Source organism: Vulpes lagopus, chromosome 23 (assembly GCF_018345385.1).
Source record: "Vulpes lagopus strain Blue_001 chromosome 23, ASM1834538v1, whole genome shotgun sequence".
Lineage (NCBI taxonomy): Eukaryota > Metazoa > Chordata > Mammalia > Carnivora > Canidae > Vulpes > Vulpes lagopus.
This window is the reverse complement of record NC_054846.1, coordinates 21,437,375-21,456,813: the sequence shown is the minus strand read 5'-3', so window position 1 is coordinate 21,456,813 and position 19,439 is coordinate 21,437,375. Positions and strand designations below refer to the sequence as shown.

Sequence of the window (19,439 nt, the reverse complement as noted above, 5' to 3'; positions counted from 1 at the left end):
ACCCAGGCACCCTGAAAACTGAAGTACTAATGAGAAAAAAGTGTACAAACTTTTTATTCCATAAAAATGTCAACACGTTGGAAGAATATGTGAGGAATGAAAATGAGCCCGATTTTTGAGATTGTGTAAGTCCATTCTCCATAGGAAATTGGATATTTTTCACTCTTTTAGACACTAGATCACTTTCATTCAGTATGTACATTCCTGTAGTACAATTTAAGTCATATCTTGAATACACTGGGTTTTATCCTAGACGCCTAAAAACAGTAGTTTTGCTTCCCTGGCATGTCTTCCTGTGAGGAAACTAGGAATTGAACAGGTACACTTCACAGAAAGCAGTGTTTGTAAAGTCACCCAGGAAAAAAGATGCATGCAAAAAACACTGCATTCTTCTGAATGGAGCTCCTTAACAAAAGACAGAACAAGAAAGAGAGAAAGGAATTGTCTGAAAGACACTGCAAGCCAGGGATTAATTTCAGGTTCAAAACTGAATCCTCTGTGGCTTTCTCTACAAACCTGACAATGTGGATTTTTCTTGGGCATAGTTACTCAGCTAGAAGTTCAGGATGGTTGTTTCATTTGGGGACTGTTGGGTGTATCTGAATTATCCTGGCCAGTATGTAGTTTTATTATTATTATTATTATTATTATTATTATTATTATTATTATTATTATTTTTTACATTTGTGAAGGGTTCATATCTTTCTGACCTATTGGAAGCCCAATGAATATCTGTTGAATTGAACTGAGTTTACAATATTTTTTTTTATTTTTTATTTTTTATTTTTTATTATTTTTTTTATTTATTTATGATAGTCACAGAGAGAGAGAGAGAGAGAGAGAGGCAGAGACATAGGCAGAGGGAGAAGCAGGCTCCATGCACCGGGAGCCTGATGTGGGATTTGATCCCGGGTCTCCAGGATCGCGCCCTGGGCCAAAGGCAAGCGCCAAACCACTGCGCCACCCAGGGATCCCTAAAATATTTTTTTTTAGGAGCAGCACGGGTGGCGCAGCGGTTTAGTGCCTCCTGTAGCCCAGGGCGTGATCCTGGAGACCCTGGATTGAGTCCCACGTCGGGCTCCCTGCTTGGAGCCTGCTTCTCCCTCTGCCTGTGTCTCTGCCTCTCATTCTCTCTCTGTGTTTCTATGAATAAATAAATAAAATCTTTAAAAAAATATTTTTTTTTAGGATTTTATTTTTAAGTAATCTCTATACTCAACAATGGAGATCAAACTCACAACCCCATGATCAAGGGTCATGCCAGCCAGGCACCCCAAGTTTAAAAGAATGTTGATCCTGGTAGCTGAGCAAATTATAAGATGAGGGAGAGAGATTTTCTGTTGGTAGATAAGTACCCAGACAGGAATTAGAACTGGAAATTGAGTGCAAATTTCTCATCTGACAGAAGGGGAAGTGAGATCAAGAGTTAACAAAGTTGCTTGGAAAAATCTCTCTCTGGCTGGGGAAGCTGATGCTGTCCAGCATGGAAGCAAAGCCAGGCTGACAATATGTAGGGACTTCTCTACATATACATGCAGATCACGTGGCAGCGAAGGGCCTTCTTGTCTGCTCTTTAGTATGGGGGGAAGGGGAAGGAAGGCTACTTGAATTTTTTCTTTTTTTGGAAATAGTTTTTATCATGTGCCATGTTGACTTATGAATAGGTTATGTCTGAAACACAAATTTAAAAAGGATTTGCCTAAGAAATACCTAAAAGATGATGACGGGAATAAAGACGTGGTTTTCAAAATAATTTGGAAACTCTGATTTATGTGACATTAGCTGAGGCATGCTGATGGTAATGTATATTGCCAACTGAAACTTAGTTAAGAAGGAATTGGGCAGTGAAGGGATTATGCAACTCTTCAACTTTTTTTCAATCTCCTTTATACTTGCATGTTGAAAAAAATCATGTTATTGTTTTTTGATCCTCTTTTATAAGGGAATTTACAAAAGAAGGGACAGCTGATGAAAGGATTTCCCTACATAAGTAGCTCTGATAAAGACTTGTGGAGGAAAAGTGAGCAATTGGCAAAAAGGAGCTTTAGGCTTCTCTGCAAATTTGTTAGGGCATGCTCATCACAATAACTTGGTACACGGGAAGAAGGTGGACAGTATGTATAGAGTTGAAAGGTACTTCATGTCCAGCGTCAATGGGCAAAGAGAAGCCAACCCTTGTGTTCTTGACTTTTGATTTAATTGGTGACAGTGGCTTTCACTAGTTTTAGAAACAAAGTAAAAGAAAATAGGAAAAGGAAAAGAAGAGCACAGTCTAATCCCTTGTGGACTCAGTCTTTTCTCTGCATATGTGTATCTTTCTCTCTATGTATCTATACAGTCACATGTCTATATTTGCACATGTCACCAGAATAGATATATCACCAATGACAGTACAATATCATTGATAACTCAGAGCTGCTAAGCTCTAAAGACTTAGGAGATGTATTTTGAGTATTAAAATCCTTAAAGTCAAAAAAAAAAAAATAAAATCCTTAAAGTCTTTCAGTCAAATGAGCTACAAGCACTCTGCTTATAGTCAGATGGTGTCATTGATGAAAACGGTGGTTTTATCTGGTTCTCCAAGCACTGCACCCACTGGCATCAGGAGAACTAATTCAAACTTCTCAGGACCCTCCAAGGTGCGCTGTTTCAGGTCACCAAGGATCATCACTTGGAATATCTGCATATGCACTCCCGGAGCAAAGTCCAGATTTTGGCTGATGCCATCGTGGTCTATTCCAGCTAATGGGAAAGGAAAATTCAAGAGTGAGATTGTAGGATTCATTGTCATAAATTTTCCCTCGGAGAAAAATTTCCTTCAAAGAAAAACAGCATTCTCCTACATACACAGCACTCTCAGAATCCTAGTTTGTGGGCTCAACCCCAGAAAGGAGGTTTTCCTATTCTACTAAACGCAATGATAGTCTTGCTCATCCAGGATCATAAGCCATCCTCATCAGTGTTCTCTATGTTGAGACCAGGCACAAAATTTTCTAAGTACTTCCACAAAAATCCCACCAATAGACTGAAGGCTCTTGGAAGGCAACTTCAATTTGTAGGGAAGAAATTCACTTTTCTAATTATTAAGGACACTATCATGAATTTTGTTTTCATTAGGTTTCACTCATTCACCTTTGCTGGATATTTGGTTAATATTACCACATTCCACTCTATTTTACTAAGGCATGGAGTTTCTGCCACTTCCTGGATTATTAGTTACTTTGTAAATTGGATCACCCAATCATGCAGTTTCTTTGCTACTCATTTAAAAAGTCATCAAATGTAATGATAGCAATTATAACCAATGGAATAAAATAGAAAACCTTAAGTGATATAAATAAATATGTTAGTAAATTGAGGGACAGAATATTTATATTATCTCAAGGTATCTCTCCATAAAATACATATTTTTTGTATAAAATATTTTAATATTGGAGTTCAATTTGCCAACATATTGCATATCACCCAGTGCTCATCCTGTCAAGTCATAAAATACATATTCATTGCAAAGGAAGAAAAATAACTTCATAGTGGGGAAACCTGGCAGATACCACTTAACCAAGTGATCAAAGTTAACAGCACCATTGATGAGAAAATGGGAACTGTGTGCCATTTGATAGAATCCAGCAAGAACACAGTGTCATATCTGCAAGCATTACTGCCAAAGATGCATAGCCTGAGTCTAATTATAAGGAAACATAAGACAAGCCCAAACTGAGGGACATTTTATATGTCACCAAATCTGATAATCATGAAAAATATCAAGGTCACGAAAGTCAAGGAAATACAAGGAACTATTTCAGATTGAAGGAAACTAAACAGACATGACAACTAAACAGAATGAAAATCTCAACTGGATTCTTGCTGTAAACAATGACTGGACAACACCTGGTGCATCTTGAATGAGGTCTAAGGATTTTTTTTTTTGATTTTTTTTTAAATTGGAGTTCAATTTGCCAACATATAGTAGAACACCCAGTACTCATCCTGTCAAGTGCCCCCTTATATGCCTGTCACCCAGTCACCCTTTCCCCCTGCCCAACACCCCTTCCACTACCCCTTGTTCGTTTCCCAGAGTTAGGAGTCTCTCATGTTCTTTCACATCTCTGATATTTCCTACTCATTTTCTCTCCTTTCCCCTATAATCTCTTTCACTATTTTTTATATTCCCTATATGAATGAAACCATATAATGTTTGTCCTTCTCTGATTGATTACTTCTGATTGACTTACTCAGCATAATACCCTCCAGTTCCATCCATGTTGAAGCAAATTGTGGGTATTCATCGTTTCTAATGGCTGAGTAAAATTCCATTATATATATAGACTGCATCTTCTTTATCTATTAATCTTTCAATGGACACTGAGGCCCCTTCCACAGTCTGGCTATTGTGGAGATTGCTGCTATAAACATCCGGGTGTAGGTGTCTTGGTCTTTCACTGCATCTGTATCTTTGGGGCAAATCCCAAGCAGTACAATTGCTGGGTCATAGGGTATCTCTATTTTTAACTCTTTGAGGAATCTCCACACAGTTTTCCAGAGTGGCTGTACCAGTGCACATACCCACCAACAGTGCAAGAGGGTTCCCCTTTCTCCACATCCTCTCCAACATTTGTTATTTCCTGTCTTGGTAATTTTCATCATTCTTACTGGTGTGAGGTGGTATCTCATTGTGGTTTTGATTTGTATTTCCCTGATGGCCAGTGATGCAGAGTATTTTCTCATGTGCTTGTTGGCCATGTCTATGTATTCTTTGGTGAAACTTCTGTTCATGTCTTTTGCCTATTTCATGATTGGATTGTTTGTTTCTTTGCTGTTGAGTTTGATAAGTTCTTTATAGGTCTTGGATACTAGCCCTTTATCTGATATGTCATTTGCAAATATCTTCTCCCATTCTGTAGGTTTTCTTTTAGTTTTGTTGACTGTTTCTTTTGCTGTACAGAAGTTTTTAATCTTGATGAAGTCCCAATAGTTCATTTTTGCTTTTGTTTCTCTTGCCTCTATAGATGTATCTTGCAAGAAGCTGTTGTGGCCAGGTTCAAAAGGGTGTTGCCCATGTTCTCCTCCAGGATTTTGATGGATTCTTGTTTCACATTTAGATCTTTCATCCATTTTGAGTTTATCTTTGTGTCTGATGTAAGAGAAAGGTCTACTTTCACTCTTCTGCACATGACTGTCCAATTTCCTCAACACCATTTATTGAAGAGACTGTCCTTTTTCCAGGAGATAGTGTTTCCTGCTTTGTCGAAGATGAGTTGACCATAGAGTTGAGGGCCCATTTCTGGGTTCTCTATTCTGTTCCATTGATCTATGTGTCTGTTTTTGTGCCAGTACCACACTGTCTTGAAGACCACAGCTTTGTAGTACAACTTGAAATCCGGCATTGTGATGCCCCTGGCTCTGGTTTTCTTTTTCAATATTCCCCGGGCTATTCAGGGTCTTTTCTGATTCCACACAAATCTTAGGATGATTTGTTCCAACTCTCTGAAGAAAGTCCATGGTATTTTGATAGGGATTGCACTGAACGTGTACATTGCCCTGGGTAGCATAGACATTTTCACAATATTAATTCTTCCAATCTATGAGCATGGATTATTTTTCCAACTCTTTGTGTCTTCCTCAATTTCTTTCAGTAGTGTCCTGTAGTTTTTAGGGTATAGATCCTTTACCAAGAGGTGAGGTTTATCCCTAGGTATCTTATGCTTTTGGGTGCAATTGTAAATGGGATTGACTCCTCTTTCTTCAGTCTCATTGTTAGTGTATAGAAATGCCACTGATTTCTGGGCATTGATTTTGTATCCTGCCACACTGCCGAATTGCTGTATGAGTTCTAGCAATCTTGGGGTGGAGTCTTTTGGGTTTTCTATGTACAGTATCATGTTATCTGTGAAGAGGGAGAGTTTGACTTCTTTGCCAATTTGAATGCTTTTTATTTCTTTTTGTTGTCTGTTTGCTGAGGCCAGGACTTCTAGTACTATGTTGAATAGCAGTGGTGAGAGTGGACATCCCTGTCCTGTTCCTGATCTTAGGGGAAAGGCTCTCAGTGTTTCCCCACTGAGAATGATATTTGCTGTGGGCATTTGTAGATGGCTTTTAAGATGCTGAGGAATGTTCCCTCTATTCCTACACTCTGAAGAGTTTTGATCAGGAATGGATTCTGTATTTGGTAAAATGCTTTCTCCACATTTATTGAGAGGATCATATGGTTCTCGTTTTTTCTCTCATTGATGTGATCTATCAAGGTGATTGTTTTACAAGTGTTGAAGCAACCTTGCATCCCAGGAATAAATCCCACCTGGTTATGGTGAATAATCTTCTTAATATACCATTGGATCCTATTGGCTAGTATCTTGTTGAGAATTTTTGCATCTGTGTTCATCAGGGGTATTGGTCTATAATTCTCTTTTTTGGTGGCGTCTTTGTCTGGTTTTGGAATTAAGGTTATGTTGGCCTCATAAAACGAGATTGGTGGTATTCTGTGTCCCTTTCTATCTTTCGGAACAGCCTTAGTAGAATAGGTGGTGTTTCTCTTTTAAAAGTTTGATAGAATTCCCCCTGGGAAGCCATCTGGCCCTGGACTTTTGTGTCTTGGGAGTTTTTTGATGACTACTTCAATTTCCTCCCTGGTTATTGGCATGTTCAGTTTTCAATTCCTCCTGTTCCAGTTTTGGTAATTTGTGGTTTTCCAGAAATGCATCCATTTCTTCTAGATTGCCTAATTTATTGGCATATAGCTTCTCATTTGAAAATCATTTGTATTTCCTTGGCATTGGTTGTGATCTCTCCTCTTTCATTCATGATTTTATTACTTAAGTCTTTTTTCTTTTTAACAAGACTGGCTAATGGTTTATCTACCTTATTAATTCTTTCAAAGAACCAACTCCTGGTTTTGTTGATCTGTTCTACAGTTCTTCTGGTCTCTATTTCATTGAGCTCTCTCGAATTTTTATTAACTCTCTTCTTCTGCTTGGTGTAGGTTTTATTTGCTGTTCTTTCTCCAGTTCCTGTAGGTGCGAGGTTAGGTTGTGTATTTGAGATTTTTTCCAATTTTTAAGGGAGGTTTGTATTGTGATGTATTTCCCTCGTAGGATTGCTTTTGCTGTATCCTAAAGATTTTGAATGGTTGTATCTTCATTTTCATTAGTTTCCATGAATCTTATTAATTCTCCTCTAATTTCCTGGTTGACCCATTTATCTTTTAGCAGATGCTCTTTAACCTCCACATATTTGAATTTCTTCCAAATTTCTTCTTGTGATTGAGTTCTAGTTACAAAGCATTGTGGTCAGAAAAAATGCAGGGACAATCCCAGTCTTTTGGTATCGGTTGAGACCTGATTTGTGACCCAGTACGTAGTCTTCTGGAGAAAGTTCCATGTGCACTTGAGAAGAATGTGTATTCAGTTCCATTTGGATGCAAAGTTCTGTATATATCTGTGAAACCCATCTGGTCCAGTGTATTAAAGCCTTTAAAGCTCTTGTTTCTTTGGTGATGTTGTGCTTAGAAAATCTGTCATTTGCAGAAAGTGCCATGTTGAAGTCTCCTACTATTAGTGTATTATTATCTCAGTATGTCTTTACTTTGGTTATTAATTGATAGATATACTTGGCAGCTCCCAAAGTAGGGGCATAAATATTCATGATTGTTAGGTCCTCTTGTTGGATACACTCTTTAAGTATGATATAGTGTCCCTCTTCATTTCTTAGTACAGTCTTTGGGATAAACTTTAATTTAGCTGATATAAGGATTACTACCTCAGCTTTCTTTTAAGGACCAGTTGAATGGTAAATGGTTCTCCAAACTTTCATTTTCAGGTTGGAGGTGTTCTTAGGTCTAAAATGAGTCTCTTGTAGACAGCAAATAGATGTGTCTTGCTTTTTTATCCAGTCAGTAACCCTGTGTCTTTTTATTGGATCATTTAGCCCATTCATGTTCAGAATAACTATTGAAAGACATAGTGTCATCGTAATACCTGTTCAGTGTCTGTTTCTGTGGGTTATTTCTTTGGTATTCCTCTTTCATTTACACAGTCCCCCTCAATATTTCTTGCAGAGCTGGTTTGGTGGTCACAAACTCTTCCAGTTTCTGCCTATCCTGGAAGCTCTTTATCCCTCTTCTATTCTGAATGAGAGCCGTGCTGGATAAAGAGTTCTTGACTGCACGTTATTCTCATTTAGTGCCCTGAATATATCCTTCCAGCCCTTTCTGGCCTGCCAGGTCTCTGTGGAGAGGTCTGCTGTTAATCTAATACTTCTCCCCATATAAGTTAGGGATCTCTTGTCTCTTGCTGCCTTAAGGATTTTCTCTTTATTTTTGGAATTTGCGATTTTCACTATTAAATGTCAAGGTGTTGAATGGTTTTTATTGATTTGGAGGGGGAACCTCTCTATCCCCTGGATCTGGATGCCTGTTTCCTCCCCCCACTCCTGCAAATTAGGGAAATTCTCACCTATGATTTGTTCAAATATGATTTCTGGCCCTCTGTCACTTTTGGCGCTCTCTGTAAGCGGAATTATATATAGATTTTTCCTTCTATGGCTATCATTTATTTCCCCTAACCTTTCCTCATGGTCTTTTAATTGTTTTTTCACTTTTTTCCTCAGCTTCCTTCCTTGCCATCAACTTGTCTTCTATGTGCTCCTTCTTTCATCCACCTCATTAACCCTTGTTGTTAGGACCTCCAGTTTGGATTGCATCTCATTTGATTAATTTTTAATTTTGGCCTGATTAGATCTAAATTTTGCAGTCACGAAGTCTCTTGATTCCTTCATGCTTTTTTCCAGAGCCACCAGTAGCTTTATATTTGTGCTTTTGAATTGGCTTTCTGACATCAAATTGTAAACCAAATTCTATAACTCTGTGTGAGAGAGTACTGTTTCTGATTCTTCCTTTTGTGGTGAGTTCTTCCTTCTAGTCATTTTGCTCAGTGCAGAGTGGTTGTATGAACGGGCTGAATCAAAAATATCAACCACAACCTAAGTAAATATCACCCTAGATTATTCTGCCAAGGTCAGAGGCCAGAAATTGAAATTAAAGATCAGAATAAAATAAAACAAAAGGGGCACTAAAGTGAAAAACAAATTTTAAAAGAAAGTAGTAAAGAATAAAAGACCAAGAATCCCAAAGAAGAAGAAAGAAAAAAAGGAAAAAAGAAAGAAAAAAGCAAAAGTAAAGAGGAAAAAAAAAAGAAAAAAGACAAAAAAGGAGAAGAAAGAAGGGAGGACTGGGAGATGGTGGTAGTGACAAAGTTGTAGTTGATGGAGAATGTAGTCTACCTGTGGGGTCCTAGAGGGTGATCATCTTGGTTCAGAGTATATTAAGTTCTGTATGCTAGAACATGCTCAGTCCCAAATTTACATAAACCAGAAATACTTGTAGAGGACCCAACCATTGACTACCAAAACATAAATGATATAAAAGAGGGGGGCAGAATGGGAATGAGGAATCTCACAGAATGAACCAGCACGGTATACCACTTGGTTCTGGGTGCCTGCTGGTCATGTTTCAGAAGGTATTAACTTCTGCCATTGTAGAACAACATGAGGAAGAGAAAACAAAAAACACAAAACAAAAAAACTTTTCTTGTATTTCTCCCAAAATTAAGTTGAGTATGTTGAAGGGAAGTGGAAAATGTATCTAGGACATGTAGTTGTAGAAATATGAAAGTCAAAAAGGAAGAAACTTAAAAATGAAGAGGTGGTAAAATATTGTAGTTAAGTTGGGAAAAGAGAAAAAAAAAAGGAAATTTACAGTTTTATACAAAAACGAGTTGTACTGGAAAAAGGAAGAAAAAAAAAACAGAGGTGTACCCTCTGGTTCTATATCCTGTAAAGCCCTCGACTTCCCCTGGAGCTTTCCAATGCTGCTTCGTCAAGAACTTGCTCTTCCCCCATCCTTCCAGCTGGTCTTCTGGGGGAGGGGCTTGCCGTGCTGATTCTCAGGTGTGTGCACCTGGTGGGGATGCCCTGCTTCCTGCTGGGTGCCGGGCTCAGTGGGACCTATTAACCCTGTGAGGCCTCTGTCCCCTGGCAGCCCCGCCCCTCCCAGGCACAAGGTAACACAAGGAGAAACAACACTACTAGGGACGGCCAGCTCTCCAGCTCTGGAGTCAGCTGCTGCAGTAACTACTGCAGCTCCCAGTCCGCACTGGCCTAGGTGTTCCCAGGGAGCAGGGGCGCTGACCTGCACAGCTTGGGGGTGCCCCGCGGCAGGAGAGTCCTCACTGTCCTGTGCCCTCCCTGCCTCTGCCCATCCCGGGGAATGCAGGATCCTGGGCTGTGTCTCCCAGTGCCCTGGGATCTGGGGCTTGTGCTGCTGGAGTCGCGCTCCCGGGGGCCGTGGCTCCCGAGGGCAGCAGGCTGCAGCCCCCCCCATCCGGAGCCCCTGCCTGACCGACCGGCTTCTCCCGGCCGGGTGCGAGCTCCAGCCCTTTACCGAGATGGGCCTGTGGTTTGCGGTGCGCTCTCCCTCGGCCGCACTTCCCCTAATAGTGACTCCAGGAGCCTGGAGGCTCCACTGACCCTCGATTCTGCTCGGTTTCCCTGCTCAGCGCCTTTCCCTCCGGGAAGAATCCGGTGTGGATTTTTTAAAGTTCCTGCTTCTTGGGGCTGGACTTTCCCGTCATGGAGACTCTTGCTGCCTGGCTTTAGCCTGGCTCCTCGCGGGGCCCCTCCCCGCTTAATTCTTTTATATTTTATTTTTTTCTGCCTTCCCACCTTGTTAGAAGTGAAAACTCTTGTCTCTGTAGCATTCTAACTGTTCTCTCTTTAAATCTCAGGTCGAATTAGTAGGTGCTCAGGATGGTTTGAAAGTATCTAGGTAGGTTGGTGGGGCCAGGTGGGTTGAGGACCCTACTCCTCCACTGTCTCGCCCTGCCCTAGGTCTAAGGATTAGATTGTAGTAATGTATTAAGTTAATTTCCTGATTTCATGCTTGCATTGTGGTCATAGAGGAGAATGTCTTTGTAGAAATGGCATTCTAAGTTTTCAGAAAGATGATTCCAAATTTGTTGGCAACTTGCTTTCAATGGTTCAGGGGAAAAAGTGCTTTTTCATTGTTCTTGTCACTTTTCTGGTAAGTTTGAGATTGCTGCAAAGATATTTTTTCTTTTTCTTTCTTTTTTTTTTAAAAGATTTTATTTCTTCATTTGAGAGAGAGAGAGAGAGAGAGAGAGAGAAAGAGAGACAAGCAGGAGGAGGGGCAGAGGGACAGCACAGCGCCTGACGTGGGGGCTCAATCCTAGGACCTTGAGATCATGACCTGAGCTGAAGTCAGACCTTAACCAACTGAGCCACACAGGTGCTTTCAATTATATTTTTTAAAAATCCATTAAGTAATTATGTTAAGAAAAGCAAAACAAGATTATGCTGAAGAGTGCCAAGGCAGGAGAGTAAGGAGACCATGGGATTTGCACTCTGTGGTTTGGATCTTGAAACCACTGCTTACTTGTATAAACTATTTAACCTCCTTGAGTCTCAGTTTCTTTTACTGGGAAATGGGGATAATTATTGCTATTTTACAAGGTTGTCGAGAAGATTAGACATAGTACAACAAGGATTCTAGCACGGAGTCTAGCAAATAATAGGCATCAAAGAAATTATAATTATTATTTATGCAACAAGTTGTAATGATATAGTTAACTACATATGCATAATTATTGTTGTTTGTTAACCAAGATGAGCAGATGTATTGCTTCTATTAGTCCATCCCTACCTGAGAACTAGCAGAAGGGTGATCTCACATGCAAGGGGATTTATCTAAATGAATTAGAATTAATTTTCCCAACCCCAAGCAAAATGGCCCAATGAGCCAATTAGTCTATTTTCATTTCCACAAAAACAGACTGAAAAGTGGCTTATCTGACAATTAAGAAAAAGAAAGAAAGAAAAGGAAAAAAAGCACTGCCCCAACAACTCGTAAGCATCATTACTAGTTTCATGTGCCATATGCTATGATACATTCATTGGAGAGTTATAACCTGTGAATTCTTCCAAGAACTCTTCCAAGAGTAAGCTCTGTGCTCTAAACTCAACTGGATGTCTTTATTTTCCTTAAGTGTTTCTGGATGCATATTGAATCTGGGTTTACATTCTCAGATATAAATGCATATTTAATCTCTTTATATCTCACCAGGTAGCATAGGCTTTTATATCACTGGGTTTTATCTGCAGGATTTGTGCTTTTATCTTAAAATATTGTCATTGTCTTGGATATAGATGATGCTAGTCCTGAATCCATAACCCTTCTGGGTAGAAGACTAAAAGGTGCAGGTGACAAACAAGAAAATGTGGGTATCAATGCAAATGGAAATTTCCCCTTCATATCCTGCTGAATTCTTCTTTTGTTTTTTTTTTTGTTTATTTTTTGGTAAAGCAGCTGACAGGCTACCCAGAGGAAGTGTTATCAGAACTGTCTAGCTCCTCTGCTGGCCAGGTCTTGATTGTCCATATCAAGAGAGGCAAAGGTGAGTGGGACATGAAGACATGCTGCTTGAAGCCAAGGAAAGTGCCTGAGTCCTAGTGCAAATCTCCTATCCTGCTAGGGTCTATGAGGGGCCTGGATTTTCCTGGGAGGCCTTGCTCAACCATTAAAGGTATACCTTGGTCTGAAAAACTGTTTATGAATAGCTTACAGTATCTACAAATATTCTGAGCTTTGGAAATTAATTTGGGTCCATGACAAGCCAGTGGGTAATGAATGAATCATAAAGGTTGCTGTTGAAATAGTCTGTTTACTTTATAAACAGCCGAAATCATTACATATACAGACAATTTATGTGCTCAGGTGGGAAAGACTTACAATCAGACTCCGTCAATAAAGACCCGGCATACTACACATGACAGACCAGATCCCACCCAATATGTATATCTTTTTTAAAAATTTAAATTCTATTAATTAACATATAGTGTATTATTAGTTTCAGAGGTCCTTATACATATATGTTGATAATGATATATTTTTTAAATGTCCCTTTCACCTTCTGCTGCGGCTGGCTCGCTCTTCCTGGAGCGCACAATGACAGAGGATGCTTGTGAAAGGCCAGTGCTGGTCCTCCAGACAGAGATCTCCACAGAGCCAGCACTTTCCTCGACATGATACTTAGCATCCCCAAAGTACAGGATAGGCTCTAGGGAGGCATCAAAAGACAGACTAAGAATACTTCAGCCCTCCAGGCCAATATTTCGTTGGCTTCTGTGACCCTGGGTATTTGTCACAATCATCAGACTTGACAGATCCCACAGGCTCAAGGAAGAACAGACACCCCACACCCCTGCCACACACACACACACACACACACACAAAACCATGTCAGAGTCACATGCCACAAATCTGAGGTGGTACAGTGAAATAAGATCTGTTAGAATTCTATTCATTTTTCTGTTTCAAAAGATTTCTGTCATATACAGAAATTTCCCAATTGGGGAAAATTGGCCAACTAGCTGTGACTCAGGCAAGTCTGCTATTATTTGGGAAAAGATGGTGGGGGAATTTAGAAGGCTTTCTTCTCGGGAGAAATTGCTCTTGCTCTTTATGTTGAGGGATAGTCCAGCCAGGGTTCTGAATTCGGGGACTGCTACTGATCCTTTTCTCATGCTATTTGTTGATTGCAGGGATAGACAGAAATCCTAGAGGAAGGCAGAGTTGCATCAGCTGGGATACCAGAAATGCTCTCCTGGAGGCAGAGAAGGGGTTCCCTAGAAAGACAAGATCGAAAGAAGCCAGAGTGGGCATCAGACTTTGGGGGGAAGGTGGCAGAGTAGTGTGCATTTCCTGAAGGGAGGAGAAGTTTGACAATGAGAAAGCTGGCATTTTTATGGGTATACCTGTTTGTATCTAGTTCTCTGTGTTTCAGAAAGTAGTCTATGAATTCAGCTATTTAAAGCTTACACAAGGTCTAGCTGCTATACCAGATACGTTGCTATGAAAAGGATTTGAAACAAATGTTTATTTTTTTAAAAATATTTTATTTATTTATTTTGGAGAAAGATACAAAGTGAGCCAGAGGGGCACCTGGGTAGCTCAGTCTGTTAAGCATCTGCCTTTTGCTCAGGTTATGCTCCCAGGACCTGCACAAAACAGCTCACCATGTACCCAACACACCATGTGTTTACAGGCCTCTCTTGTTGCTGGTGATGTTCTCTGAGTTGGAACTCTCTTCCCAAAGTGCCAGTTTCACACATTTCTGCTCATTCTTTAAGACTGTTGTTATTACCTGCTTTGGGAAGCTGTATAATAACTCCCTGAAGAAATTAAGCATTCTTTACCCATGGTTCCTAAGATTTTGAATAGCTCTATGCCTGCGATGATGGGCCACACTTGCTATTGGCTCACCTCAGTTGTACCACAGATGGGAGGCTTGCACTCAGAGAAGAGGAAGGGCATCCTCTTTTTTATTCTTGCCTAGACCTTTCATGCCATCTCCCTATTGCTGAATGTTTCTGATAGTTCCAAACTTGGGGCAGGAAAGAGGGAGGAGAGGCAAGAGGAGCAGGGAAGCTTTTTCTTGGTATTATCATGGTGATCACACTCTCTGGTCTTAGATGATGGAAGAAAACTGATTCTGTTTCTCGTGGGCACTTTTGTGTGTTCTGTGGAGACCCCTCACTCCCATAGCTGGATATTTCTCTGCTCCCTTGAAGGGGATGATGCCTCTCTATTCTTACTCTCTATACTTACTCTATTCTATTCTCACTCAATCCTTCTTCAACCCATTAATGTTGGGAACACTTCTACTGAGGATTGTTCACCCCTCTAGATGGCGCTTTTAGACAAGACCTACGACAAATTCATTTTTGTTCTCTTGCATGCAAGGCTCATGTTAGGTCCATTGCAAACCTCCTGCAACCATTTCCTTGATAAACTCTAAGAACACTGCCTAATCCTGATGCAGCCCTTATTTTTTGCTCATCCATCAGAGCGGCCAACCAGCTTGTCCTCTACATTGTGATTTTCCAGGTAACGCTAGACTTCAATTCACTGCATCTTCCATATTGCACATGACACATATGACTTCCCAAATGGTCTCCTTAGAACTCCATCTCCTGATTTATGAATTATGTGAGAAGTTAAAATGTTAAAGCCAACAAGCTAACACATTATTCTGTATTTTTATTGAACCATACAAACGTCTCAAGGTCAGTGACCATAGTCCAAATGTCTTTGTCCCCTTAGTGATACAGAGGCTGGTTTATAATAAGAATGCAAGAATTTGTCTAATGGATAATTTTAATTCACTTCTGAAATATTTTGAACTTATTACAAAGCTTTTTAAAAAAAGTTGGGACAAAGTGATATATATATATATTTTAGCACAGAACTTATCTGTAAAGTATTAGGGAAGGGCAAGAGGTAACAAAGAGAAAACATATTTGGGTCACTTATGCTGCTGTGCAGAGAAAAAAATGTATCAAATATCTATGAAGATAGATACAAGATGCAAGAGGAGGATAACATCACTTAGAAGAAAAATCATGAACCTCTTCCGAGATGCTCTGTGTATTGAGCATCAGGGGATTTGCTGAAATGGAGACAACTATGTGTTGCCCAGCAGCATCTCCTATTATCTTTGGCCCTGCTCTGTCTGAAGAACTGAGACAGTGGCAGTAATCCTTAAGGGTGGGGCCATTATGAGAGTATGATATTTTGACCACATCATTCCTATATTAAATTGATTCCATAGCTATAGATGGTTTTTATCTTTCACAGAGAATGTTCTTTAAATGGAAATAGGAAAAAGGAATATGAAAAGTTGGAAAGTGAAGCTCTCAAAAGAGATCTGCCACTATTTAAAATTAATTCAATGTCCAGATTCAGAGAAATGTCATGACAAGATCCAAAAAGGACTTGCAGATGAAGTGACAGAAACAGTATTGGTCAACTTTGAGAAACCACTCAGAACAGGGTAGGTGTCAAAAGTTGGAAGATAGGAAAATGTTTTTTTCTGTTGCCTCAGCAGAGAAAATAAAATCTAGAAGCAAACTGGTAAGCTTAATCTCTAGAAAGTTTGTAGAATAGCTTATTTAAAATGATTTCTGAATTTTTCAGAAAGAGGTGATGCCTATGAGTCAGCATTAGTTCTTTAATATAAGACTTCATGTCGTCAAATTCAGTTTTTTGTTGTTGTTCAGCTAAACATCTACTGAGCATCCTTTCTGTGCTCTAAGTACTGTGGTAGCTACTGGGGATGTAGAGGAATACTCATTCTGTCTTTGAGGTGTTTTTGGTATAAGAGGGCAGCCACACCAATTTCAGTCAGCTAACCTCTGAGTGCTTTGACAAAAGAAGGAAGCAACCTAAAGGCTCAGAGGAGGAGGACTGGGAGGAAATAAAGCTGTGCTAGATCTCAAGGATGAATGAAAATGGGCCAATGGAAATGGTGGGAGGAATGTTGTTGTTGTTGTTTCTGTACATCTGTCAACTCCAGTGTGAGCCACAGATTTAAGGAAGAGTTAAGGCTACCAATTAGGAAACTATTGCAATTATCCAGGTGAGACATGGCCATGGTTTGAACTATGCACTAGTATTAGGGTTGAAGTCGGAGATGAATGTGTTAAGTGCCCTGAGCAGCACCCAGTGGCTGGATACTGGGGGCTTCTAGAGAAAACTATGCATTGCCCAGCAGTATCTCCAGTTATCTTTGGCACCCAAGTTAAGAGTAAGGGCTGAAATAAACTTTTTCTACTTGTAAAGCCTACGGCAATTGTATTATAATATGAATAGCCCTATACAGCATAGTGATGCTCTTCTGAATGGTTTCCTGGTTTTACAGCACAGCAATGTCTTTCAAGTTTTAAAAACATTTATGTGTTGAAGTTTATCTTGGCCCATGCAACATTATTAACCACATTAAAAAAAAACTGGATGTGCTGATCTCACCACAATGACACGTTAAGTGCAGTTTTTCTTTACAATGTTTTCTTCAATCTGTCATCATTCTGTTAGATACTCATTTAATGATCAAGATACTAATCTAGCTGGCAATCTTTATAGGCAAATTTTATGCATGTTATACAAATCTTATTGCCTCAGGGCAAAATTAACAGCCCTCTATGAAATTGGGCATCAATTCTTGTTTTGTAGCAGATTATAAGTTTTCAAAGCACGTACTAACAATGGAAAGAAACATTCTCACTAGAAAAGCAGAAACCTGTCTTAAGTGTTTATATATAAAACAGACACAATTTGCTAATTAAGAAGTGTCTTCAGCTTCTTCTTGCCCTTGGTATAGAGCAAATGGAATCTAGGGTCTGAAGCCCAGTGAAGCCTGCATTCATTCAGCTAACACTTATTGGCCATATTCTGTGTTATCTGCCCCCATATAGCTGATGTTTGGTAGAAGGGTTCTTGTGGTAGTGTAGGGCTGGGATCTTGGATGGTTAGGTTGTCTCTGCTTCTATACAATTTCTTTTCTAATATTACTCCATGGAAGTTGCCTTTACAAAGATATTCTGTGGGTGACCCATTTGACAAGGGGATATTTGATCCCTGTTTAAAAAGAGGCAAAACATTTCTCAGAATCTAGCTAAGTAGAATGAAAAAAATTTCATCCTTTTAAAGGTACAGCACAGGGAATATAGTTATTGGTATTATAATAGCATTGTATGGTGACAGATGGTAGCTACGCTTGTGATGAAATAATAACACATAGACGGTCAAATCACTATGTTGTACACCTGAAACTAATGTAACATTGTGTGCAAATTATACTTCAATTAAAAAAATTATCTAAAAAACCCAAAACCAACTAAACATAAAACCCCATTTCATCCCAATTCTAACTAGAAAAAAAAAAGTTTTCCTTCAACTTACTTGGGTAAATCTTTAGATTGCTGGATACTGTGTCATTAGTTGGCCTAAATAAAAACATGCTTTTGCTATGAGATGATGGACTTGACATGTCTGAACAAAGAAAGCACTATTGGCACTTAACAAGTGTCAAATTACACTGTGGCAAATTACACACAAAACCATAACCCTGGAAAATGAATGTACACTTTCCTCAATATTTTCCCAAATCATCAATTTTGTATGACACTTGTTTTTATTCCTGACCGAAATGACAACTATATTATTACCTGAGATACACTACACATTAGGGTTTAATAAAAGCTTAATGCTTAAAAACTGAATTAGAGGAATTATCATTTCACATCAATATTTCAAAAGATTATAATCATGTGGTAGGTATGCTAATAATCACTGTAGATGTTTTCTCAAGAAGATAAAATGATATCATTCAAAGGAACCATTAGCAGCATGAATGGCAAAATCTCTATCTTAAGTCTAGTGACTAAAGTGGAAGTAGTACCTATAGCAGTCATTCAAGAGCAGCTGCTAAATGAGCACCTGCTCACTACCTGAAAGGGGAGGAAGTCACACATTAGAATTTCACAGGATACCTTTTCTGAAATATCATTAATTCTGATCATGGAGATTGGGATGTTTTAGGGCACTTAGTAGAACTACAGGGAATGTGACCATGCAATCTCAGGAGAGTGGGACTAGATTAGTTTGGTCACATCTGTAGCAAAATAGTTTTAGCTGAAGTTTACTCTGTGTGGAATCTAGAAAAGAGAAAGCAGCCAGAATAAGAAAGAATGGGCTGCTCATTTTCAGCCATGTTAAAAGGAAGAGTATTCTGACCACGGATCTTGACAGTCCAGGACCTCTGGCAGTATTTGCCCAGGGGAAGAGATGGCTTGTGGCTTGATGGTGTTGCTCAGATCCCAAGCTTATCAAGCAATTTCCTGCTTGTAAAGTCACTGCCCATATAGAGTCTCCTTTAAGAAGAGGATATGTTAGGGGGTCCTTGGGTGGTTCAGTGGTTGAGCAGCTGACTTTGGCTCAGGGTATGATCCCGGAGTCCTGGGATTGAGTCCTGCATCTGGTTCCTCATGGGGAGCTTGCTTCTCCCTCTGCCTCTCTGTCTGTGTCTCTCATGAATAAATAAGCCCAATGTGGGACTCAATCCTGGGACCCTGGGATCACACCCTGAGCCAAAGGCAGACACTCAACCAAGCCACCCAGGCATCCCAATAAATAAAATCTTAAAAAAAAAGAAAAAAAAGAAGAGCATATGTTAACAAGTAGCTGTTGGTTTGTTTTTGTTTTTGTTTTAAGCTTAGCAGTGTTCAATCTTCAATAAGTGTTACAGGATCTGAATGCAAGTTTCCTGAATTCAACAATTAACAGTGACTTGCTCAGAAAAATGTGTAGTGATAAAGATTGTTTATACTGAACTAAAAATCTTCCATTGTTATTTCTGCACATGCTTTTTTTCCCCCATTCAAAATCCTTCATGAGTTTGAGAATAGTTTAATTAGAGATCAAGTCAGATGTGATAGAAGGCAGAAGAAAGAGCTTGTTTGACTTTGTATTCTTATACTAAGTGCACAGTAGGCCACTATAAATATTTCTTGAATAAGTTAATTACTTAAAAATC

The 19,439-nt window shown here is 39.4% G+C and overlaps 1 protein-coding gene across 1 annotated transcript in view; it reads right to left on the bottom strand.

Annotated features, from left to right (window-relative positions):
* Window positions 1–2,502: 2,502 nt before the first annotated feature.
* The window catches only part of FREM3 (FRAS1 related extracellular matrix 3), a 96,233-nt gene continuing 79,296 nt past the window's right edge, over window positions 2,503–19,439 (bottom strand). Inside the window, 3 exon segments of the mRNA XM_041737973.1 lie at window positions 2,503–2,539; window positions 2,541–2,742; window positions 12,975–13,124. Coding sequence (XP_041593907.1) covers window positions 2,503–2,539; window positions 2,541–2,742; window positions 12,975–13,124 — 389 coding nt within the window.